This window comes from Perca fluviatilis, chromosome 12, assembly GCF_010015445.1.
Source record: "Perca fluviatilis chromosome 12, GENO_Pfluv_1.0, whole genome shotgun sequence".
NCBI lineage: Eukaryota > Metazoa > Chordata > Actinopteri > Perciformes > Percidae > Perca > Perca fluviatilis.
In genome coordinates, this window is record NC_053123.1 from 15652872 (window position 1) to 15678809 (window position 25938).

At 39.6% G+C, this 25938-nt stretch overlaps 2 protein-coding genes across 6 annotated transcripts in view; both read left to right on the plus strand.

Moving 5' to 3' along the window:
• Positions 1 to 8143, plus strand: part of galnt13 (UDP-N-acetyl-alpha-D-galactosamine:polypeptide N-acetylgalactosaminyltransferase 13) — a 42501-nt gene extending 34358 nt beyond the window's left edge. For 3 of the 5 annotated variants that reach the window (XM_039818324.1, XM_039818326.1, XM_039818328.1), the window contains one exon: positions 5329 to 5402. Coding sequence is in view for 1 of the 5 variants with exons in the window: in XM_039818327.1 (XP_039674261.1) it covers positions 5329 to 5469 (141 nt within the window). In the remaining 4 variants the exon portion in view is untranslated. Of the gene's footprint in view, positions 1 to 5328 lie in introns of all 5 variants that reach the window. The other 2 variants (XM_039818327.1, XM_039818325.1) reach the window with 2 other exon arrangements.
• A 7263-nt stretch (positions 8144 to 15406) lies between these two features.
• kcnj3a (potassium inwardly rectifying channel subfamily J member 3a) overlaps positions 15407 to 25938 on the plus strand; it is a 28297-nt gene continuing 17765 nt past the window's right edge. The window contains exons 1-2 of the mRNA XM_039818964.1: positions 15407 to 17304; positions 18505 to 18721. Coding sequence (XP_039674898.1) covers positions 16627 to 17304; positions 18505 to 18721 — 895 coding nt within the window. The 5' untranslated portion in view covers positions 15407 to 16626. The remainder of the gene's footprint in view (positions 17305 to 18504; positions 18722 to 25938) is intronic.

Here is a 25938-nt window from a genome sequence, read left to right on the forward strand (position 1 = left end):
TAATGTTGATCTTTCAGGTATTAGTCAGAATGTGCATGCAAATTGTTTTAGGAAGCATTAAGTAGCTTTTACCGGTGACCTTTCAGTGGGAACGAATGACGACAGGGGCAGAGGCACATCAAGCAATGACAGATGTCCCATCAAGACAGTTCTGTGTATAAGATGCTATATGCAAGACCTTTAGCCAGTCTTCATGCTAAATTACATCTAATTTGACATTTATTTTCCAACATAAATATTTAATTTTGATTTGGAATTTCCCTGGCTGTCCCCTGGACTGCCTGCGTTTGGGGAATGATGCCTGAGATGGAGGGCGTGTTTATTTTTAGCTGATTATCTACGTGCATGGCTGATTGAAATGTGCTTACCATTGTTTACAAGTTCTTTTGAAGTGATCATTCATTATGAACCTGCCTTTCATGTCCCTGGCCTCTCAGGCCACTCTCCTATGGGCCTGAAGCAGCTGTGTACACTGTGTGCCATGTACATATTGTAAAACCGGTGAATCCCAATTAACAGTGCTCTTCGTCACTCTGCCTTCTTATTTACATACTTTTGTAAGGAACGTTTTTTTTGGCTCAGCATTTCTGTCCGTTTTCAAGGTTGTTGTTTTTCCTGCTTTTTCATTTTGTCTGTAGCCTATTCTGTTCTGCTGCGTTATATGGTGTTTGCACCTCAGAGTCCTGCACTGTTGTATTTCTCAAAAAGCTAAAGAGCAATTTCATTGTCGCATGCCACAGTTTTTGTGTGCAAGCAGGGTAAATTGGGTAAGAAGCTCCCAGGGCTGCTGGTGTGTGTCAGAGTTGCGGCAGTAAAGTGACCTGCTGTTAGATGGCCTGATTTGCTGTTCACACTCAGAGGTCCTCGTGGTATAGCCAGCACCAGAGGAGAGCGCGTACACAAGAGCAGGGCACCATTAGAGCAAATGAGACTGTTGCCTGACTCTGCCTTGAGATAAAAGGAATCTGCTGTTTTTGTATTTCCCACAAAAAGCAGCCCAGCCCTCTGGATAACCAGAGTCAGCACAAGATCAGGTCAAACAGGTACTCTTGTCCCTTTCAGCAGGTCCACTATGCTGCTTGGTGACAAAGAGGATAATGTTCCTCAGCTGAGGCTTACGGTTAGAAATGGTCCTCATTTAATTAGCTGGTCTCAGCTGTGCACACACTCTACGACTTTCTCCGGAGACGCTGGTTGGTTTGCTGGAAGGCTGAGATGGGAGTTTTCTCTGCCCCAAAGGGGGCATGAAATAATTATGAGCAAAGGACAAGACCTCTACATTTCTAGTATTTTCATTAAATGTGGAATGGTTTTTCTACCCTCCGCCGTTATACTCTTCTTCTGTCATCTCTGCCACTAGAGTAGGTTTGGATCTTAGAATAAAAATAAAAATATTCTCGTTATTGGCTAAACCAGGTTCATATGATTTTTAGATCAGATCTACCTCCAATTCAGAGAAGCTCCATGTACGAGAACCTTTTTTAAATTAAGTAATTTGCAAATTCTGCAAATCACTGAGTAAACATTTCTGATTTAATTTACCTATTCTTAAAACTAGCTAATTTTTTAATTATCTTTTTAACAAAGCAAGAAAATTAAAATGTCTGAAGTGTAGCGCTATCCCTTTTTCTTTTTGTCTTCAGTTTTTTGGCAGGTGGATAAGGTTTATTGCCACCTGCTCTCTTTGTTCTTGAACTGTTTGAACAAATGTGCCCTGTAGTGTGGTCTGCAATGTGTATTTCAGGAGAAATGTATGTGTGTGTGCACTTCTCCGTATCCAGGCAGCGAATGTCAGGCACTTGTGTTTTATAGCTTAAGATCAAACATGGCCTGAGCCTGACCTCTGTGGGCTCATTAGTCTGAATATCCTCTGTCAACAGTCTGAGCACAATCTTGTTTTAATATAGAATTATCCCTCAACTGCAACTCAAGATAAATCATGCCAATGCTCATATTTGAATGTTGCATGCAGACTGTGGTTTGTAGATATTAACATGTATTTTTCTTTCATTTGTGCTGTTTAGTTTGAAAATTACTCCCAAGATAACTGGGTGCAGACTGGTAGAACTGAGGTTATCTCTAATTTTGTGATCTTGTATCTTGCAAGTTGCTTTTTTTTTTTTATTTTATTTTATTTTTTTTTTAACAAAACAAATTATGTGTAATTTACAAACATTACAAAACCTAATGGTGTCTTAGCGGCACCTAGCATTTCATTTTTAACATACTGTAATTTAAGTGTATAAATGTAAGTTTCTCTCATGCCATTGTTTTCCTCTCTGCTTCTCCTCACAAACTAACTTTAGCTTCCCTACTTCTCTTCTACTTCTCTGCATGTGATCATTAGGATGAGAAGAGCAACTCAAGTGAGCAGCAAAATTGCGGAAGCGTGTTACTTCTGAAGGAATGAACATAAATGGTTAATCAAGGCCATTGAGAGCAGGGGTGGGTGGGTGGGGGAGGGGAGGGTGTTACCTCTAGAGCCTTGGTGGCAGATAGCCTCCAATTTCTGTGTTACTTGCTCATGTGGTGCTTGAGTTCAGCTCATCACAACAGGCGTGTTTTCCAGTCGGGACATTTTAAAAGTGCTTGTTCTGTCTTTTCTAGTTCATGTGATAGACGAGCAAACGGACAGAACTTGCAGAGGAGAGGGGACAATGTGGGAGTGGAGCTGGAGATACATTTGGGAGGATGTGGTATACTGCAGAGTAAACTCCAAAAATAACAGGACTGTTTGAGGTCAGCAGCATTTAAATCTAAATCCACCCTTAAATAATCATCTGAGCCAGTTAAGTCTATTAATTATTAATGATATTGCTGAAACAGTTTGAGGATGAAGTGATGTCAATCAGCTGAAGATGTTACTAATAACATTAACAATGGCTGAGTTTTATTCAAGTGTTCCAGTAAGCCTCTTTGTTATCTTCTTTTAACCTTTCATTTTGATAAAATAACTCATGAGCTTATCATTCCTTATGCAAAAGAGAAATGACCATAATTTCTGTTTTGTTAATAATCACGGATTAGCATTAAGGTGTCAATTCACAACTGTACACAGGCAGGCTAAAGGCCTCTGGGAGGTGTCACTATATTAAATATAAAGTCTATAGATTGCATAGTATTGAATGAGGTTTAAACTAGTATAGGAGCAATAATATTGATGTAGTAATTAATAGGAAGCATTACTTTTGTCACTAATGGTGTTTATTGGTCACTTTTACCAACGTTTGGGTTTCACACAACCATTAGCTGTACATGGAAGCCATTTGAACAAACTACATATCCCATTTTGGGAAATATGGGTTTTCTCACAATGCATAAAAGTACCTGCCACTGCAGTTCCCCCCAGCTCTATTGAGATTTATAGCGCCTTTTATCTCATTGTTTTGGTTTTCTGGCCCGCAACAAAGTTAGTGACTAGCTGGTGAGCATATTTAAGCTATGAAGAGCCAGACATTTTCCTCAGGAGATGGTGGAGACCAAAAACGGAGCTTAAAGGAGAGTGAATATTGAACTTACTATTAACCTGGATGTGTAAATAGGCAACTGTTTGCTAACACGATCACCCTATTGACTTAAAAAGGATAATATGTCAGTGTTGTCTTCACAGCTTGTTTCTGCTGTGCCCAAGTGGCCAAAACATCAGTTGTTGCAAAGTCAAGATTAGAACATGTCTGTCATTTCAAGAGTTTAATATTTTAAGCTGCGTGGACATTTGGCCTCCTCCTACTATAGTGTACAGTCCCACAACCTGACTGCACCTCTGTGTCCAATGTTCGCCGGCCAACTCCAGACTCCAACATTGAGCCAAAAGCAACAGAAATGATGAGCTGCAGATGAGATGTTGATTGTCCTTGGTATTGGTGCTACTAGCAACCATTTTTTAGTCTGGCTATCACCAGACCAAGCTCAATCTTTTAAGATTGAACATTAGTCTGGGGAGTCTGCTCTGTATTTTCTACTGCACAAGAGGCTTGTTTGCTGTCCTGGCTCCTAAATGGTGGAATGAGCTCCCTGTAGATAGATAGATAGATAGATAGATAGATAGATAGATAGATAGATATAGATAGATAGATAGATAGATAGATAGATAGATAGATAGATAGATAGATAGATAGATAGATAGATAGATAGATAGATAGATAGATATTTCTTGATGCTGCACTTTCATATAGCTCTTTGTAGTATTACTTATTTAAAGCTAATGTACTTGCACTTACTACTTGTCTGGAGTTTGCACTTTCAAGGTTGAACGCACTTAATTGTAAGTCGCTTTGGATAAAAGCGTTGGCTAAATGACATGTAAAAGAGGCGTGATCAACGGACATAGTTCAAAATACTCTGTATGCAATTGGCAGACTGACCTCATGAAGTGGCGAGTGTATGACACGGCAATTCGTATGCCATTATTGCCGTGTTATCAAGACGCATACTCGATTTCTATCGTGTTTATCAACGCTATTTGGCCTCCATTGACTTACATTACCTTATGATTGCGTGTGAACTGGGTGACGTAGCAGCGACAGCGGCATCATCAGGTTGCTGCGCTTCGGTGGCCACTATGTTGAATGTAAACGAGAAGCTGCTTGGTCGCTTCTCTATCGTCATCGTGTTAAACCCGCCAATAGCGCGCCAGGTGGATAAGACAGTTTGTGATTGGTCCCCGCAAAATTGAAATCAAATTGTCGGCAGATCGGGCTGGGTTTACCCATTCTAACCATTTTTGATTACAACAACTCATTTGATACATCTCAAATGTCCAAAATATGACTTAATGCAGCTTAAACATAAGCATTAGATGTAAGTTCCAGTCCTTCTGGAGTAGAGAAATTAGTTATTTCTAGTCTCTTTTATTGATTTTTTTTTTTTTTTTTTTAATGCTTCTGGTGCTCAACAGTGGTTCACAAAGAAATCCTCCCTGTAAAATGGTCATGAGGACAACAGTCTCCACACCGACGAGAGCCTCAATCCTCTGAGCAGTCTCAGTGCACATTGTGTTGTATAAGGGGAACGACTCACTTTTTCTCGACTAGAACATCCTGTTCTCTTGATGTGCCTATTGTTTTTCCCTGCTCCAGCTACAGTTACTGAGTGTAACAAGCTCAGGCCATATACTTGGGTCGGAATGTATTTTTGTAAAATGTGGGAAATCAATATTTGGAAGTGTGTCTGTGAAGGTTCATCTTAGTCATCCAGGTGGATTCAACTTTCTCCCGAGAAGAGTTTAAAATAACAAAAACTGAAAAAAAATATGTATTGTGTGTGTTTGTACATAAATGTGTATACGTTTACATGTAAGTGCCTGTGTTTTCGTCCTTCTCTCTCCAGCGACTCACCCTGCTGCATGTGAACAGCAACCAGTGTTTGGACATGCCGTCTGAGGAGGACAAGATGGTCCCCACCTTGAGAGACTGCAACGGCAGCCGCGCTCAGCAGTGGCTGCTCCGTAACATGACCCTAAGCGTCTGATCCCTCGCCTCATATCTCTCCCCCACCACTCTATCCTCATCCTAACTGTTCCTGGCTCTCCACACCCTCGCCAGGTGGCTCTTACCACAGCACAACATACGCCTCTTCCTGTAACAGCCTGGCCAGCTAATACAGAGATCCAGGCAGCAGCGGCTTATCTTCCATTATGAAGGCCGTCTCTTTTTACAGCTCGCCACAGGTTTGAGAGAAGCTGCACCTGCCATTCGGGCGACACGACAAGGTGTGGCTTTGGGGACCTTGTCGTGTCCAAGCAGGGAGATCGGTGTGTGAGGTCTGTGCAAGGACAACATTGAAATCAAAGCACTCACACTGTGTCAGCCAGCTGCTAGCCGTGCATCCACTGTGCTGCTCAGACTGCCGCTTAGCTGCTGGACAAACCAAACAAATAAACAGAAGAGCATTTATAACTAGAATATTGCAAGGCATGTCTCTGCGATGGTCTGCAATCTAAATACAAGACTGTTGTCATGACTGCTGCTCACCCTCTCTCCATATCAGTGTCTCAAGTACATTCAAATAACAGGAAGTGATGCCGTTAACAGAGCCCGACCAATACTGGATCTGTGAAGCCCATACTGATATTTATATTTCAGGGTTAAAACATTTGATCTTTGGTTTTAAAGTCAAACTGAAATTTAATTTCTCATCACTTTTGGTGTAAGGAAATGTAAACTATAATGATATTTCAGCTGTTGTGTATATTTTTCCAATATTTAAAAAGAGGATTAAACACTGCAGACATATTTGTAGAAACCGTGTCTAAGCTTGGAGCCTCTTGGTGGGCGTTTCTAACCCCAGCTGGTGACTGACATTTGAGAGCCGGTGTTGCGCCGTCAACGTCCGTTCTGTGGTGCGCTGCTGACTGAGGAACATCATTATTGTTTAATTATCTTTTTATAAGCCTTAATGATTTAAGCGATCTGTAAAACCCATTTTTTTTTGGTAGTAAGAAACCAAATAAATACAAAATCAAAACAAACAGATATATATATATATATATATATATATATACATACACACACACACACACACACACACACACACACACACACACACAGTATAAACCGTATTATAATTCCTCAAATTTGGCTATTAGAAAACATATAATTTAGGCATTTACAAGTTTTACTTATCAGTTCTCTCTGATGGACAAACTATGTAATGGATACTCGATTTCTAAAATACCTCAAACGTATCTTTGGCATTTCTGTAACAGTTTCTTGTGAATGATCAGCTGGCGTATAGGCAGATAATAATATATCTGTGAGAAGTTGATCTGCCAATTTATTGGTCGGGCTCTAGTTGTTAAGGTGGATTTCTTGAGATGTTTGGAAACAAATATTAACCTGAATACTTCAAACCATTATATTAAAAAAAATGAATAGAGTGCAGCTATAACGTCCTCCTGGATTAATCTCACAATGTTCCATATTAGTGAAACAGGAATTACAGTATGGAAGTGTGAGGCAGCTCTTTGGATCTGTACGGAAGTTTATTTATAACAGGCTTTTTGAAGAAGTGAAAGAAGTGTTTGCAGGAAAGGAAGAAGCAAGTAATCGAAACTCTGCCATTGATTTTAAATGAATGTAGGAGTTTTCCCTAAATGATTGACTGTGTTCAGAAATCCTTAACTGCACTGTGTCATCACGGCTATCTGAGAGCGTCACTAATGAAGATTCTGCAAGTTTTCAGATTCCTACTACCAATGTCTTTAAAAAGTAATGATGTCTTGGAGCCGGATAGTTAGGTGTGCCTTTAGAAAGTTGTTTACTGGTTTTTAGAAAGTTGTTTATTTGGTTCATTGGTTTTTAGAATGTTTTTGGTGTTTAAAAAGAAGAATGTTCTTTTTTTCTCTTCTCATTTTGGGTAAAAAACAAACTGTGTATTAATAATAAATAACTGTCATATCTCATGAATATGTCACCATCCTATTAATGCTTGATCAAACTTTTCGTTGAAGTCAACATTCAGTATGTCAACACTCACCAATGCAAATGTGACAGGTACTTTTCATTGTTGATCAGGCAACAAATGTTATTGTACATAATGCTGTTAACAGGTTTCTATCACCATTGTTGTTGTACATACAGAACCAATTATTTTTCTATGATGCTGTGAAACATGAACACTGAGAAAAAACATTGAATGGTGAAAAGATCACAAGGTTCAGTATTGTAGTGTTTTATTTGGAATCGTGGTAATAAAAAACAGTGCTTACCTTGGATTTTGAAATTGCGGTGTGTTTTGGAAATCATCCTCGTCCCCACGTAACCAATACTCAGACCACCTTGAGGACCTCAAGCGAGCTCTACATGAGGGAGCAACTACTGCTGAAATACTATCAAAGCTGCTTGAATACTGAATCCTTGCCAAGTGCCTGCTTGGCATTCAGACTAAAATTCAATCACGTCTTTCATAGTACCAATACACATATATTGTTTTTCATTATTTTAAAGTGCATGGTGTTAAAATAGGAATGTAATTCTTCAATGTACTGGTTGTAAAGTGACGTTACCTGTTTGTAAATTTTGCCTTTTTTTTTTTTTTTTGGAGAAAAAAAACTTAGACTGAACATAGATTTAGCATTAATTTCAGTGTCAAGCAAGCACATCATACCAATACATCAGTTGTTTAATAAACCTTGTTGAAGCTTTTAAGACCCCCCGTACATCTCATTACCAGGCTTCACTGTGTGGGCTTTTAAGGCGCTAATAGCAGCTTCTTTTCCATAGTGACCATTGAGGACAACAACTGTACAACAGGATGTTAGAAGAACTACATTGTAATGGATGCTACCTTTCTGTTTTGTCCAGTATCTGGAAAGGTGCACGCCATCGTCAGCTGATGAAGGCATTTCTGTCACCGCTCATTATTCTGTACATGTAAGCAACAAAGGCTTGACCTTTCAGGTGGCTCTGACTTTGTCAAAATCTGAGAGCTGCAAAAAAGAGAGTGACATTTTTAAATTGGTTGTTTAGTCCGACCAAAAGTCCAAAACCCAAATACATTCAGTTCACAGTGATGATATGAGACCAAATAAACAGCAACACATCAACACTTTTAAGAACATAGAGCCAGCTAATGTCTTTGATATTTTTACTTAAATAAGTCATTGATCCAACTTGTGAAATAATTCTTTCACTGGTCTAATTGATTAATAAAGGAATATTATGACATTTTGAGAAACACCTTCTTGAGAGTCAGATGAAACGATTATACCACTAAATGTGAAGCTACAAACAACTTTATCATACTTTTAACACTTCAATAATCTACAATTATACTATTATTATTATTATTAGTAGTAGTAGTAGTAGTAGTAGTAGTAGTAGTATATTATGTGATATATAAGTCATTTGGTTTATGGTAGACCTAAATATTAATACATGAGGAAAGCAGTTTGCAGTCTATAGGACTGCATATATTGTTTCTTTTTATTTCTCTCACTTAAATAAATAAGTATTTGTAAACCTCTCCAAAGTAGGCATTGCAGAGGTATTAATAGTTGTTGTGGAGCTGACAACACATCAGGGCCTTACCACACCCTCAGCAGGGGCTCTGTGAGGACTGACTGTGGTTTCAGACAGTCTCACACCTGTAGGAAGCCAGACTCAGACTGGTTAACTGGGCCTGTGAGGATAAGATAGTGGGTCTGTGGCTGGGCCAGGGGAGTCCATTAACGGGTGAGATGCTTTAAAATAACAGCCCTAATGGAGGCCTTATCTGTGGCTATCTGTGGTTCACTGTGGCTCTCTAAGGTTAGTACGTGATCAGAGTTTCCCACTATGGAGGCTGTACAGTTGTACAGGACTATATAAAGCATGGGCTCATTTAAGCTCAGTAAAATTATAACTGTGGCTATGTCTTAAACCTTTAAACACATACCCCGGGTCTTCAGAGACAAAGAACATGCTGTATAATTCAACTCATTTTATTCAGTTAAGCCCTAGAGTTATTCCTCAAACTATGTGTTTTAATAATTTTCTAGTGTTCCTGTTGTTTTTCTCGTAAACATTCATAGGGTCTTTAGAGACCCGAGGTATATATGAGAATAATACTTTATTTTCACCTTATGCAGGTTTTGGAATTGCAAGTCATGTTTTTTCCTGATTAGCCTCATTCTGTGTCGCTGGTTCTACAAATCAATGCATACAAAAGGCTATAGAAGTTGCTTCATGTCACAGCAACCTATGTTGGAAGAAGTACTCAAAATCTTCACTTTAGTAAAAGTACCAATACAATGATTTAAAAAAAAAAATACAAAGTTTCAAGGGGAAATCGCCCTTTGGTGGAACTGCAGCAAAGCAACTCTCTGTGCTATCAGACAGCAATACTGAAAATGAAGATAATCAGAAAGCAGCTGATGATGAGACCTATATTTTCTGTGCCAAGTGATCAGTCACATCATTTGAGTTGGGGTATGAGTATGACAATGCTATACCTCAGATGCCATTGGCAAATTGAACCACTGCAGGCATACAGTACAGCCATGTTGTAGTGACAACAAGACGATCATTTAGTAGTAACAGTAGCCTATGGGTAACAGCATAAATATGTACAGACACATAATTTATCTATAAATGATTGGAAAACAACAAGTCAAAAGCAAAACACCCATGCACTTAAGGGTAAATTCAGGCAATTCGAAAACACCCTGCTCATGATGCTCTTATCCAGGGCAACTTTCATGGACACCGTAGCAGGAATTAAACCTCCCATCTGGTTATGTGATTGTCTCTCTAACCTGTTTCCATTAGACCCACATGACAACATGACTCGTTTTTTTCGTGCCTCGACTTCAAATACAATGCTTTACAATTTCTGTCCCATTTCTCCAAGTGTCTCCGATCTGCCTGTCTCTCCCTTGCTCAACATATGGGGTTCCATCAACTAAGTGAATCCAATAATAGGTAGAGACGGACTAGGGGGAGAGATAGGGGGATAATCAATGCTCTGCATGTGCCTTTTCTTCTCGCTCGAGACCAGAGAAATCCTGCACTTAATTGTTAAGGGGACCTGAAGTTTCAGAGCGCCTGCATTGAAAAGCAACTTTAATTAGACATGGTTTAACACCCCCCCCAACACACACACACACACACACACACACACACACACAGAATAACGTACAGTACCTGCATGTTTTTAAGTGCCGAGCCAACCTAGGGATTAAACCGAGAAAATGTCTGCCGTATGCTTGCAATCGCTTGAGTAATTTTTATTGATTCGCAGGGAGGAAGTGCCTCTATCAAGCTTCTCCTATGTGATAATCTTCTTTTAGCGATGAAAGCAGTGATTAGGAGGAGGGGCCCTGCTGCTTTCAGCAGTAGCTGTGTAGTAATCAATCATCAATCTCCAGGAGCTTTTCCACAAAACACTCCTGTTCGGATGCTATTTTTGACCACAGTGACAACTAACAAGGTCTTCGCTTCAGCTGTGGAAAGAAAAACCAGCAGACTACACCAGAACAATATAAATTTTTTTCATTTGCTTTTTTGTACCTATATAATTCCTCACCTGACATGACTGTGTGTGGCTGGATCAACGTCATTATCAGATGCTATTTTGCCTGCAGCGAGGGTTCAGTTTGTGGTTAAATGCTGCTGTTTCTTTCACAGTCGCTCATGAAGAGCTGTAATGTCCTTTGATTACCACAAGATGCTGACAATCTCATGTGCCCCTTGGAGGCTTCATATTTTTACCCAATTGCTGTACCCGCATGGAATCACTGGTTTAGAGATGCTGCTCTGCTCATCCACCACATGGCTTCACATTACATGCCAAGCATGGAGGAGAGCCTGATAGTGCTTCAGCATCAAGTGAGCATCATGTTAAAACCTAATCTTTGTGGGGAGAAAATCATAGTGCACGTATTTCATGAGAAGAAGATTGTTGGTTTAGAATTCAAAAAATCTATATTGTAGCGGCAAAATAAGATTACAGAGAAAATTTAGGGAGGAAGTCGTAAATTTGTGGCGGGGGGAAATAGAAGGACAAATCCATCAAAGACAACATCAAAGCTGAGGCGGTTTTCTCTGCTATGCCTCTGATTGTAGAGATTATAAAGGAAGATGGAAAATTACAGAAGATTGTCTGAAGTGATTGGCTGATCTTCTCGAAGGATGACCTCAAGTGCTAGCCGAGCTGATTTGGAGAGGAGGACAAATGCATCTTGTGTCCTACATTGTTCTGATTAGATTAATAAATCAATCCCATCTCCACCCGCCCCTCAGGTTTCGCCCGGGCTATTTTTATGAAATGGGTTACAGAGGATCATCAAAGTGTTTCTGATCATTGACTAATGGAAGTTTGACTTGCACTAGTGCAAGAAGAGCCAGCCACATACAGTGCACTGCTCAATGGTGGGGATGATGCTAAAAACCCTTTTTGCTTTGTAGAAACAAAATGTGCAGCTCCTTAACATTCAGCCGCTATTAGATAAGAACTTATCTGCATATATTTTAATTTAGTGCACAGTGTTATACATCAGCTGCCTCCTGGGGTGTGACAAGAACATCCCGGACCTTAACCTCATTCTTGTATTTAGCTGTCAGTGACAAAGCCTGTGTGTTGAGCAGAATTAGAAAAGTGTTTCTGTGGGGTCGGGAGTGTTTGAATACCGGTTCAAATACGGATTTCTATAGACTCCCTTATGGCTGATCATTCTAGAGACATGCTATATTGTAAAATGTTCTCTGTGACTATAACTGAAGTTGAACTGAATCCACATGGGAATGGGATCTTATAATTTGAAAAAATATAAAAACAACTAGGTTCGAAAAGAAAAAGAAACTGCACGTGACAATAATCCATTTCTATAACCATGTCTGTTACATACATTTTACTGCTGTATCACTTAAAGGCCCTACAAAAAATTATTCTGAATCAACTAACCATCAGTGATTGGATCCTACATGGTCACAAGATTTAGATTTTTTCACATGATAGATTTCTGTTTTTCTTTTCTTTTTTCTCTTTGTTCTTCTCACTGATTTGACATGGGGCATGACTTAGTTAGAAAAAGATGATGTCATACTTAACATGCACCAATCAGGATTTAGCAACATTTGAATGTGAAATTGGTGGATTGTTTGGTCACTGTTAATCAAATGTAATCCACAAAATTCTGATGACGCAAATTAGCTTCTAAAAGTTAAACTCCTACTAAATAACACCTAAAGATGTTTGTTTTAAACTTTGATTGTTGCACGTTCAGTCATGAATAGGGTTGGGTATCGTTAAATATCACTAAAACAATACTTTTAAAACGGTGCCGGTGCCTAAATGGTGCCTGAACCGATACTTTTAAAAATATTTTAAATATATTTATATTTTAAATATTTTTTTTTAAATATTTTTAAAAGTATCGGTATATATATATTTTTTAAAGGAGCACAAAACCACAGTCGGTGACATTAAAGAACGGCTTGTTTATTGCTAAGGCCACATGGTCAAAATTAAATGATTTATTAAAAATGTAATAATAACTTATAACAATAACTTACTTCACCAGTAAATTCCTGTTAAACGACAAAAACAACCACTGGATGGGAAAAGGGTATTTTACAATAACTTTGAATGCAGCACGTAGCTGGCAAGGCGAGTTTCAAGTGAACGCACCGTCTGTGTCGTTTTTCAGACAACGGCAGCTACAGACTTTTGTACGTCCCGGTGTTGGAATCCTCTACAGGGAAATACAGTCAAACTTTTACACTGTTTAGCTGTCAGCATTTTGACCGTGTTTAATCCAGCTGCTAGCTAACGGTAGGCTAACATTACCTGCTGCCAAGTGTAGTGTTAACTAGCTTAACATGCAGCGATGTTTCGGTTGCCTCTAACGTCCATTTCGGAGCATCAGAGAGAAGCTCAGGCATTTAAAGGTCCCATGGCATGAAAATTTCACTTTATGAGGTTTAATATGAGTTCCCCCAGCCTGCCTATGGTCCCCCAGTGGCTGGAAATGGCGATAGGTGTAAACCGAGCCCTGGGTATCCTGCTCTGCCTTTGTGAAAATGAAAGCTCAGGTGGGCCGATCTGGAATCTTGCTCCTTATGAGGTCATAAGGAGCAAGGTTACCTCCTCTTTCTCTGCTTTGCCCGCACAGAGAATTTGGCCCACCCATGAGAAAGACATCATGGCTTTCAAATGAGCGAAGTGGCAGTTGGTCAAGGCCACACCCTCTCCCTCCACCTTGCCCCCCCCTCTCTCCTCCTCAATAGCTACAGACACAGAAATGGCACATACTAAGGAAAGCTCATTGTGGGACTGGCTCTAGTGGCTGTAATTCTGCACCAAGGCTGAATTTCGGGAAAGAGACTTCAGATACAGTATTAGGGGACCACTGTATATAAAAGCATCCAAAAAGCAGAATGTCATGGGACCTTTAAGTGGCAACGAAATGAGGCACCGAAATCCACATTGCTATTTGGTCCGGTAGATAACGGTCGTTAAGGCATCGGTGCTGTATTAGCACCGGCTGTCGGTACCCAACCCTAGTCATGAATTTTTCAGGTTATAGAGAAATACTTTGATTTGAAGTTTTCAGGGGCTTTAAAACTAAAAGGCACTAGATAGTAGCACATACATATTGTGTCATCACACAACACACTGTATCCTGGAGTTGATTGCTTTTTCTAAATACAGCAATTAAAATGTCTAGCTGGTGCTGGCTGGCTGGCTGTTATACAGTCCAAACTAATAGCCTTATTTTTGCTCTGCAAATATGTGAATAGCCTTGTCTTCCTAATGAGGGCCAGAATGCATGGTGGATGACCTGTGTCCCCTTGCACTCATTATAAAAGTCCTGCAAAACTTTAGCTAATGTTTACCTGGCAATTATGACAGCCTTGTGACTGATGGGGAAATCTTTTCCTGTCTGTCCCCCTCAAGAGGACCGAACCACAGAGCCTCGCAGACAACACTTGGAGGCACATCAACGTTGCACTGTGCTGCCATGCAATCGCTCATTTGGAAACAGTTATGTCAGGCCTTCGTGCTGTTAGAAGCTACCATTTAGACAGTAGGGCACGCTGGGCTCAGCCTGGACATGGAATATCATGCGGTAAACCACAGGGAGCTGCAGGATAATAGCAGAGGTAGTTTTTGCCTGGAACCAGACTGACTTGACAGCATATTGATCCCTCTGAGCTCAGACAATGGATCCAAAAATGGTTAAAAAAATCAAATCAACAAGCTGCTGTAGACATTTACTCTAGGATATTTTGGCAAATAAAAGATGATGAACAGATGCTGCATGACATGACAGCAGAGTGTAAAAAAAAGGATGTTTCATATTCACACGAGAGTGTGTAATGCTGCAGTGGGTGACTAACAATTGGAGGGCTTACTCTTTTATTTATCCACTGATATTTACTCTTTTTGGGGTGAAAATAATCAACATTGAGCCCCAAACTGCTTTGTTGCTGATACACTTCCAGCAAAAACTGACTACCATGTGAATTTCAAAGCTGCAGTCATCAGTGATTTCTTGATGAAGTGGTTATTGTGCTTTTAACATGGAGTAATATTGCTGATTTAGTACAACACACAGCATCACAATATATTGAGTTGAGAAGGAAAGAGGTGCTGGTATGTTGTTCTTCATCGTGCCTCATGTGTGTTCGAGAGACAGTGTGTAAAGCCAGGGTAACTATGGTGTGGGTGTATTCCTCTGTGGCCATGATCTCGGTAATAGATGAGTGAATTCTGAGCAGTGCATCCTTGTTTGCAGCTCTTTGTCCCCCCTGAGATCTCATACAGCTTGCTGTGAGTGTCAACTTGTTACTCTGTTAAGATCTCTGGTGTATGGCATTCACTGGATGAAGAGGGTGCAGTCACCCATGGGATGGAAGCGGGGTCATAGTGGCTGTTAGCACAGGTGACCCAGAATAACAACTGGTGAACATGGTTCATTTGTAAATGTCCACTACAGATGGGAGGACTTTTCTTTAAACTGCATTGGAGAGGAAATTAGGTATACCATAGGATATTTGTTCAGCATTACGAAAGCAGGATACTTCATGTGAGTGTTTTTGCAACATAGAGATAAAGATGTAAAATACTGTTTTTATTCTTCCCATTTTTATGTTCATATTAACCGATTTGGTAATGTTGCAAAGAGACAGAGGACTATTTATTTCCTCATAGGCTAAGATGTGGCGTTTAGGGTGATTATTTGAAAGTCAAAATGACATCTTGGCTGCAGTTTTACATATTTGATCACTTCAGGCGAACCCGTTCCCTCCTCCTCCAAATTGTCAGTCTTTGTAGTACCACTAGGCAACAGTAAGTGCATCACTGGAAACGTGGAAGTGCGCAGGAGCCGCGTAGGGAAATCGACGGGAAAGAAGGATCTAAGCAGCCAAAAGAGCATCTGGTGGATCTCTACCGCTGAACCATGAAAATCCAGTCGACATTTCTCTAAGACAGGGGAAAAGGTGCCCGAAAAGAGCCTGGAAATCAGCGTCGATGCGCGCAGCCAAAAATGACGACAGTGGGACAGTGATTTTCTTCCTCCATCTCGTCATTTTTCACAGTCCTTGGATGCAATTCATTTCCTATGTATACATATTACAAAGGAAGGGCTGGAAACCGAATAATCTCCAACACAGACGCAGACGCAAGTGCGCACAGAGACGTTTCATCCTGGAAACAGTTTCCAGCGACTAATTACGCAGAGATATTGATGTTTTATGGGCCGTTGAAGGATTTTGAACTTTCGCATGAAAACTTATTCTGTGAGTACAGTTTTGAACAGGTCGATATAGCCCCAACCTTCACGGGCGATGAGTAATCCACGACGCAACAACTGATAAAGCTGTAAAACCTGGACTGCGGCTGGCGCGTTTGGATACCTTATCCTGTGCGTCGCTTATTCTTTTTCATATGGCTTCTATCTTCGGGTTTTGTAAACTTCTCGTACATTATTGATATTTCATGGCTATATAGTGTACCAACTAGCGTGTGGCGAAAGAGGACGATGCAAGACTAACTGGGGCGAAGACAGCGGACTTTTATTGCCCTATTTCCAAAGACGAGACATTGCGCACGGGCATTAACGACTGCAGCAACTACAACCCAGACTTTTTTTTATATAACCATTGAATCCTTTGTTATTTCTTTCACTGCTGTCATCGTAGTATGTCTGCACTTCGAAAGAAATTTGGGGACGATTATCAGGTAGTGACCACCTCATCTAGCGGGTCTGGATTCAATCAGCCTCCCCCAGAGAAAAAGAGGAAGAGGCAGCGGTTCGTGGACAAGAACGGGCGATGTAACGTCCAGCATGGGAACCTGGGTGGTGAAACCAGCAGATACCTCTCAGACTTATTTACAACACTAGTAGATTTGAAATGGCGCTGGAATCTATTTATTTTCATCCTCACCTACACGGTCGCTTGGCTCTTCATGGCCTCTATGTGGTGGTGCATCGCATACATCAGAGGAGACCTCAACAGAGCCCACAATGACAAGTACACTCCATGTGTGGCCAATGTCTACAACTTTCCCTCAGCCTTTCTCTTCTTTATAGAGACCGAGGCCACTATAGGATATGGTTACAGATACATCACTGACAAATGCCCCGAGGGGATCATTCTCTTTCTTTTCCAGTCGATCCTCGGATCGATCGTCGATGCCTTTCTGATCGGCTGCATGTTTATCAAGATGTCTCAGCCCAAAAAACGGGCCGAGACTTTGATGTTCAGTGAACATGCGGTCATTTCTATGCGAGATGGAAAACTAACTCTCATGTTCAGGGTCGGCAACCTGCGTAACAGCCATATGGTCTCGGCACAGATACGCTGCAAATTGCTGAAAGTAAGTGATACTACTTTTAGTCAGGAGGCGTCCAATGTTTTAGTTCTATTCCCATTGTTTATCATGGCCCAGTCCATGTTTTCTTTTTCTTTTTTAGGAAACTGAAAGGCCTACACACTGGCATTTAAGCCTACTCCTAACATGACGCCATGATGCATTTAATAGACAAAGCTTCAAAGACTACAATGATGCAAATAGATACAAAAAGACCATAAGTCACCATAAGAGCTATCATTTACCAAGCCATAGCAAGGAATGCATTTTATCTATTCATCAAATTACATATTTTGCACAACTGATGGGGGAAAATGATCCATCAAAGTTTACCAAGAGGCCTTCATGTTCATTCATTGTGTTCATATGCTCATTTTTAAACTGTTTTAAAGTAGTAGTGTGTTACAGCTTGGTGTTACTGTGCTGCTGTCCCTTATCAGGAGAACATCATCTATGGATTTCCCTGCTGTCCACCTCCTGGCTTCCAAAAACTCTATAGTAAACCTATAAACACTTTTAAAGGCTTTAATATGCAAATATCCACCAATTTATCAACCGTTCACGAGAATGCATTGAATATATATAATAGGAATACGGTGATATTATAGATTTTTAGATTTCTTTATTTAAAAGGAACAACGCACATTAATCAACATGAGCACAGAGTCCAACATATAAATGTGCCAGATTTAGCCATGCAGGCTAATTTTCATCTGCAGTAGGAGATTCATTGTATAAAGTGTAAGGTAAGTATAAACTCAGTATGTTTTACCAAAGACACACTGCAGCCATATCCATTTCAGCAAATTATTGAAACTGTTTTTTTTTTTTCATAAAGAGAGATAAGCATTATTTCTAGATTACATGTGCTGACACAGCAGATAAATAGTGAAAGCAGATGAATCCAGCAGTATCAAGTAATTTAAACCAGTTGATTTGATTCAGTTTAAAAAAAAATGACACATTTTAAGTCCCAGTGGTACTTTAAATCACATGCTGAGATGGATATTCTTGCTACATAGATACCTCTTTAGACATTTACATTTAAGAAAATTATAGCAATTTTTCTAATAGGCTGATTGGTTGCTCTGATTGCATATAAAATGTGAAAAGTCCCCAAAGGATCTTGATGTGCTGTAGATAAGTCTGTGTTACCCCTTCCTTCCCCCACCAAACATCTCTGTCTCTTCCTGTACGCTTCCTTAGTCTCGCCAGACGCCCGAGGGCGAGTTTCTTCCGCTGGATCAGTTGGAGCTGGACGTGGGTTTCAGTACCGGGGCAGACCAGCTCTTCCTCGTCTCACCACTCACGATCTGCCATGTGATTGACACCAAAAGCCCTTTCTACGACCTCTCCCAGAGGTCCATGCAAACAGAGCAGTTTGAAATTGTGGTGATACTAGAAGGAATAGTAGAGACTACAGGTGAGTGACCACACGCATGCATTTTATATAGGCCTGCTGTTAAAAATAAGAGCTCATTTTGCTGCATGTTGTGGCTGCAGGCTAAATGTACATTCAATGTTGTATTGTCTTTACAATGTTTTTGAAGTGCTGCAATATTTATTTCTGCAACAAATTCCCTGAATAATATTGAGCTCAATCAGAGGCGTTAATAGCTGCCATCCGAGTGCACTCACTATTGACCCCTTTATTGCATTTTAATAATGTTTGTTTCTGTGGCAAACAGAGAAGCTAGTAATAGCAGTGGTCACATCTATCATTTAATCTATGCATTATAACACCTTCTGGGTTTTGGGGAAGTAGAGCCAAGTTTGAAGCTACATGAGCCTTTCCAGCAGGGTCCATGTCTCATCTGAAACAGATTTCATTTCCCCGCCTTTGTGCCAGCACAGCATTTACCTCATGGCTACTATTCTCAGAGGGGATAATGATATGCTTTTTATGGTCCCTTTGGAATTATGGAATTCCATGTCCACAAGTTGAGTAATGCTCTGAGTAAAATTTTACACTTTGGTCATTTTTAATTCAACCGTTTATTTGACACAGCTGAAATTGTGTTATGGAGTGAACAGAGGAGCAGTTGTAATAGGTTGGTTCAGAGAAAACAGCATATGGAGATGTGACAGGGAGGCTGACAACGCAGACAGGAATTAGCAAAGATATTCAGTTCCTCATTTTGATCATTTAGTACAGTTTTATTTAAGTTCCTCTGCAGCTGAGATGTATCTAAACTGCAGCTGAGATGTATCTAACATACAGTTTCTTTAGTTTATGACATGCAGCATTTATGTCATTTTGATGAGACTTGACATAGTCTCAAGCATGGTGCACATAGATGTTAATGTATTACAATATAGAGTATCAGTACAGTGGGTGAAGTGTTTGATATGTCCTGCATGCCTATCATTGGAACACTTGATGTTCCTTTGTTTTTTTTGTCTTTCTCCCAGTTAACTATTTATTAATTCAATAAATAACCGGTAAACATGTAGTGTCAATGTTTGTTTTTTTATGAGCGTAATTTGTAACGTTGCTGCTGTGTACAGGTTGCTTTAAGGTATGAAAATATTCATTGTGGCGATGCAACTGAATTATCATTGATATATTAGCAGGCATTTCCAGTGACTGTTAAGAGAGTCATCTGTCATCGTATCATTAATTTTAGTTTGAATTAATCTGGTTTGGCTTCATGTTTTGGGATTGTTATTCTCATGTTTTTTTCTCACGTCATAGAAATGTCTGCATGGAAGAGAAGTTGTGGTTATGTAAAATCTGTGGAAAAGGCTGATGTAGAAACAATGTATGGTTAAAAATGTATATACAGTGAAAGTCTAAATCCTCAGACGCTTTCATTTTTGGCCAATGTAACTCTGTTTCCATGGCAACCTCTCCTTGAGTATTCAGGATTGCAGCACTGCACCTAAACTTAGTTCTTTTTTTTTATTCCTATGGTATAGGAATCATAACACAATTTCAGTAATAAGACAGGCAAACATGCAATGCTGAACATTAATGAAATTGGTTTGTTGACAGCATCGCCTGATATTAAGGAGGATCTCTTCTGAAATATGAAAAGCACACGGAGGCGTTACAGTGCCACAAAGTGCTTGCCAGAACAGGTGTTACAGCAGAGAAAGAATAAAATGAAATATTTATGAGACTTGGTGTTCACTAGTAAAGAAGCTGCCCAACTCCCCAAATCAATGTTGTTGTTGTTTTTTGTTATTGTGAAAAAAAAAACATTGTCTGGAAGTGAAAATACTCTCCACTGCAGATTAAAGCTGCACAATCACTGACTCTTTGTCCTTACTAGATAGTAAGAGACACAACAGTGTACCCTTTCTGACATAGTAACCTTTTGTTGCTGAAGATCACATAAACATATTTTGGACTGACTGAAGTTCTCTTTACGCACAAGAAAAGAAGAAAAAAAAGCGTGTACAGAGCACGTAGGAGCTAAGAATTGTTCCATTTCGCTGTAACCTTTGACAACCTCTACATTGTTTAAAAAGGCATGAGCTATTCCTTTTGAATAGGAGCCCAAGGTGTTTTTTGATCACCACCTCAGTATGATGCACCTTCTAAATGAGACATGTAGGATGTCTGGTAGCAGCAGATTTTCTTCTGGAATAATGCCAGTTGTGGCTTTGTGGTATCGAGTTTGGCTTTCTAACGCGGCTGCGGGAAGATGTGCTGCTGAGGATGAATTGGCTTTACATCATGTTGCAATTAATGTACTGTCTGACTGCTTGCTCTGCAAAACTGGATAGCTGTAAGAAAGAAAAGCACAAACATGAAGCCTGTAATAACACATTTTGGTTGAGCTGTTGAGCAACACAAACAGCACCGTCCCCAACAAGTATCTTTATAGAGTTACTACAGTGTCATTGGCTACAGAGCAAACATGCATGTCAGGCTCTGTGTGTGAGTGCGTCAACCGCTCTGTTACTTTGTTGATGTGAAGCTCAGTACAATAACACAAAGCTGAGTTACTCCTACATCATGCGTGCATTGCAGGCATGATAGGATTTTAACACTGCAAGAGTAAATAACAAGTAATGACTGCAGATCAGCCGATATTGCTTGTGTTTAGTGCTAATACCAATTAATAGTAAATATATTGTGTACAAGAAATTAAAATTTTCACTTACTAATCACCTGCTAGATTTTACAGATGAACAGTTTGTTTATTAATTCTCACAGAGTCCGCAGTGCAGTTACGTCTGCTAAGTTGTGCTGCGGTGGAGTCTGCAGGACAAACTAATCACAGTTTCTGTTGTGTTATCTCAGTATTGTTTATTTGTAATTATGTGATATGCACATATCTGTGCACAAGAAATGACATTTATATACTATTTATTTGCAACAGCAAGAAATATAATGCTGCCTAAACTACATTTTTTATCAGCATAATGAAAATTTGGACGGATGGAAAATCTTCCTTCTGAATGTATGTGCAAAATGGTCATTGACACTCCAAAATAACCCTGCTGCAATACAATATCTATTTTAACAACTAAAGCATTATGAAGTTTTTTTTTTATGGTTATGTTAAAGAACTCAAAGCACTTGGTCTTGAGTTATTATTGAAAAGTCAAAGTTACTTTTTTTTTTTTTAAAGATTATTTTTTGGGCTTTTTCACCTTTAATCGATAGGACAGCTAGGTGAGACACGCAGGAAATCGTCTCAGGTCGGACTCAAACCTTGGACCTCTGCGTCGAGACATAAGCCTCTCAGTATACGTGCGCCTGCTCTACCCACTGAGCCAACCCGGCCACCAGTCAAAGTTACTTTAATAACGTGTCTAAAAAAAAACAATCTTTTCCAAACATTAACCAAAGTGCTTTTGGAGCCTAAACATAAAGGACTGAGAATACACACCCCGTTCTGTGCTTTGTATGCACACCATCCACCTTGATCGACTCAGTATTATGCTACAAATAAATTAAGTGCTCACTACCTGAGAAACACACATTGCTAACTCCAAAAACACATAATTTGTTTTGCCAAACATAATTAACAAAACAAATTATAGTAGTTGACACTGTAAATGTAACATGTAGGGTTGATCTGTGATAAGCCAATATCCGCTACAGTAATAATGTCACCTTTTATTTTTTTTAACTTTTACAGTAGAACAAGGGTTACTGACAGCTGTTTGTTTTGTAGTGCCTGTAGGACGGGACAACATTCTTATTGGTCCATAGAGTTTGGTGACATGATGGGAACCGTTTTGCTATGGTTTCTGTGTTGAACGACATGTTTCCTCGGAACGGTGTGATATGTTTTCTCTCGTTTGGTGTGTGTGTCTCTCGTTTATTGGCTGTGTCACAGGTGATAGCCAATCAGCAGAGGAGTGTATGTAAACTCGTGGTAATAAAAAGGCTCACACAACAGGTTGCTCAACGCACCCTCGTTTCAGTTAAAAAAAAACGTGATGCTACGTTTTGTCGGGGCTGAACATGGGAGAGCTTAGAGGGCACGTTCAGCCCAAACAAAACGTAGCAAAAAGTGTATTTAAACAACACCGTGTTGTGTATGCAAGCGCACTGCCTTTTTAATGGTTATGGTTTATACACATGGCTGCTGATTGGATAACACCTCAGACGCACCCACCAAACGAGAGAAAACATGCACACCATTTTAAGATTGAACGTGCCCCTGTGTTCTGGGCAAATCAGAGTGATCGAAAACACCTGTGTGATTTCACAGGGCCTTTAGTTAACTGTGTAACTCACCTATCGGAAAGTATTCCGCTTTTTTCACAGCAGACATTTTGACTTGTCACTGTAGGAAACCACAGGTGTTACTAATGACATTAACGATTGCTTAGTTCGATTCTATTATATCTGCGAAAGAAAATGCAAATGAGCGTGTTTCCATCCATCGCTGCTGTGCGAATGTTAGAAGTTGGTGCGTTGAGAGAAAGAGAAACAGCTAGAGTGCGCTAATTCTCCAGTCTGGTGAAATCAAGCCATTGCAGAAGAAGAGCTTGCAACAAGACGACGTAATCAAACGAGCTCCAGTCAACCTGAAATGACGGTTAACAATGTGGATAACGTGATGGAAATATGGCATTTTTGATGTTCCATGTATTAATTTGTCTCCTCAGTCCAATGCTCCAAGTCATGTGCGTCATGTACATCATGATTTATTTATGAAAAAAAAGATTTCCATCACACTTTGTCGCATTTTGTCTTTATTAATATTCCAACTTTCCCCCCTCAGCCAAGAGGCTATGCACAAATTTAAAATGTGTATAAAAACAGGTGGATAGAAATGTATTTAATGGCACAGTGAGCCAGCATGCACAATGCCAGGAGCAGCTAAATGGAATCCAAAGAAAAGGCATAATAAAGTTTATCATGAACGTGTGAAAAATAAATCACAAACAAATTGTGATATAATAACATAATAACAGCATTGCAGGGTCATTTTCCCCTTACCACTACAGAGTTTGATGATGAACTGACTTTGACTCATCAGCTGATTCAGAACTACTACATGCAGTCTTAAAATACATCACAAGTTATGATAAATGTCCCATTAATACCACTAATGCTGCTCAACACTGCAAAGGCTTAAATACCAAGCCAGAGGCAATCTGTTCATTAGTGGAGCTGATTCTTGAGAACCCAAAATAAACTGTAGCTGCCAGTAACAGACGTTTAGGTTCCTCCAACCATGGAACTAATCATTGTATTGCAACTAAATTCATTTCATGATTTCCAGGGATGATTTAGTATGTGATGCAGTTACACAATTCTCCTGAATGCTGCAGCTCCTTTATGTCAAAGGTGTAATGTGTATGTATATCATTTAAGAACAGGCAGTTTTCAGATTAGAGAACTAATAACTAACAAAAATAAACAAGCTGATGATTTATTTCATGGGGAACTCATTTTCATTACCGAACAGAAAGAAGTCTGTCAGCACATTAGTCTATCCCTGAAATGTTGTATAGTGTTTGGGGTCTAACATGGGGGCAGATCTTCACAAGCTCTGCAAAGCGTTTTTAAATTCACTCATCAGCTACGAATCGCAATAATTCATGAGCATAAACTGTATCATCAGCATAAACCTCATTAAACCCCTTATTTTCGGAGTGATGTGACTTTCATGCAAATGTGTGTAGTGGGATCATTACACTTGCCGTGAAATGCATAAAATGCTGCAAATAAGTCATATTTAGACATGTTTTTTAAGCAGCGTTGACAAGGTTTTTTTCAGGAAGTTTACTTAATGATACACTCTGCTGTCTTGGTGTTCATTTAAATGTTTGTGTTTTCTTGCTCAGACATTTTTCAGTTAGGCTTTATTTCACTCTTTTGGTGACATGGCACATTTGTACTGCAGGCAAACAGTCTGCTACCGAACACACTAATAACCCCATGTTTGTAAAAGATTATGCACTGAATGTCTGATGTGCAGGGAACACAGTGTCACTATTCATCTCCTGATTTGGTTATGAGGCATATGATGGCAATAAAATCACAAACACACTTTTCTCTTTAATGTCTTGCGTTGATTTTGATTGTTTTGAAAGATTTCTGTCAACCCCCTCTATTTCATACTACTACAAGGCTTTCCTATGATTCACTGGTATAGAATAAAAAAAAATAGAATATCCCATCTATCTGCTCATTTTAAAATGAGTATTGGTGGCAAGGGGTTATAGGGGTTATGGCATATAGACTGGATCAACTGGTAATTACTATTCACGTGTGGATAAATGCAGTATGAGACTGGAGCAAACAGCTGTGAATAATTAATTGCCTACCTGTATGCTCAATATTAACAATTGTGCAACTATATCTTTTTAAATGAAGTCCATGTCCATGGGGTTTTAAAGTTCTAGGAAAAGAAGCAGAACATTTTTATTTTATTTGATGGATCTACATGGATTTATAATCAAATATATTAATTCTTAATTAAAAAGGCATTAAAGAGACTCTTGCCACTCAGTTAAGGTAAATAAAAAACTAATTACCTGACCTAACATTTAGTTATATAATAATCATCATAGCTTCAATTAAGTTATTGTTGTGCAACAAATACACATAAAGTGTATATTTAGAAATGAAATTAAGACTAATAATTGCTTTGATGCAGACTCTGTAGTAAAGCCAGCCAGCATAATTAATTGGAAACATCTATTGCCACTGATTAACAGAGAAGCTAATGTCATGGCCCGATCTGTGTTTTATCATCAGCGACGGTAATTGAAATGAAAATGGAGAGCTTTCTGTTGCGCCAGAAGCCTAATAGTTTCAGTCATATGAGTGGGAGGCCGTAGTCCCGGAGCTCGGGGTCGCCTGACATCATGAGCCCTAGAGCTTAGGTAAACACCGGCCAAAGTGAACCCCGGACATGAGCCAAGACTGTGTTGTCCTCTAGAGAAACTGACAATAATTCATTCTGAGTCATTACGCCAAGAGCGCATCCTCTCTTCCTGGTGTCGCGCTCCCTGCGGGTCAAAGGGTTAAAGTGGGTTCAGTGGGGAAGTTGGCGCTGAAAATCAGGTGAGAGCGGGAGGTTCCAATTAAATCTAATGTGCTCAGGGTGATATCTCAGGAGAGAAGTGGTTGTCCCCGCTGAGCTCCACCTGTGTAGCGATAAGCCAAGTGCTGGATACATTACAGCTCTCTTGTTAAAATGTATTTCATGCCTTTAATTC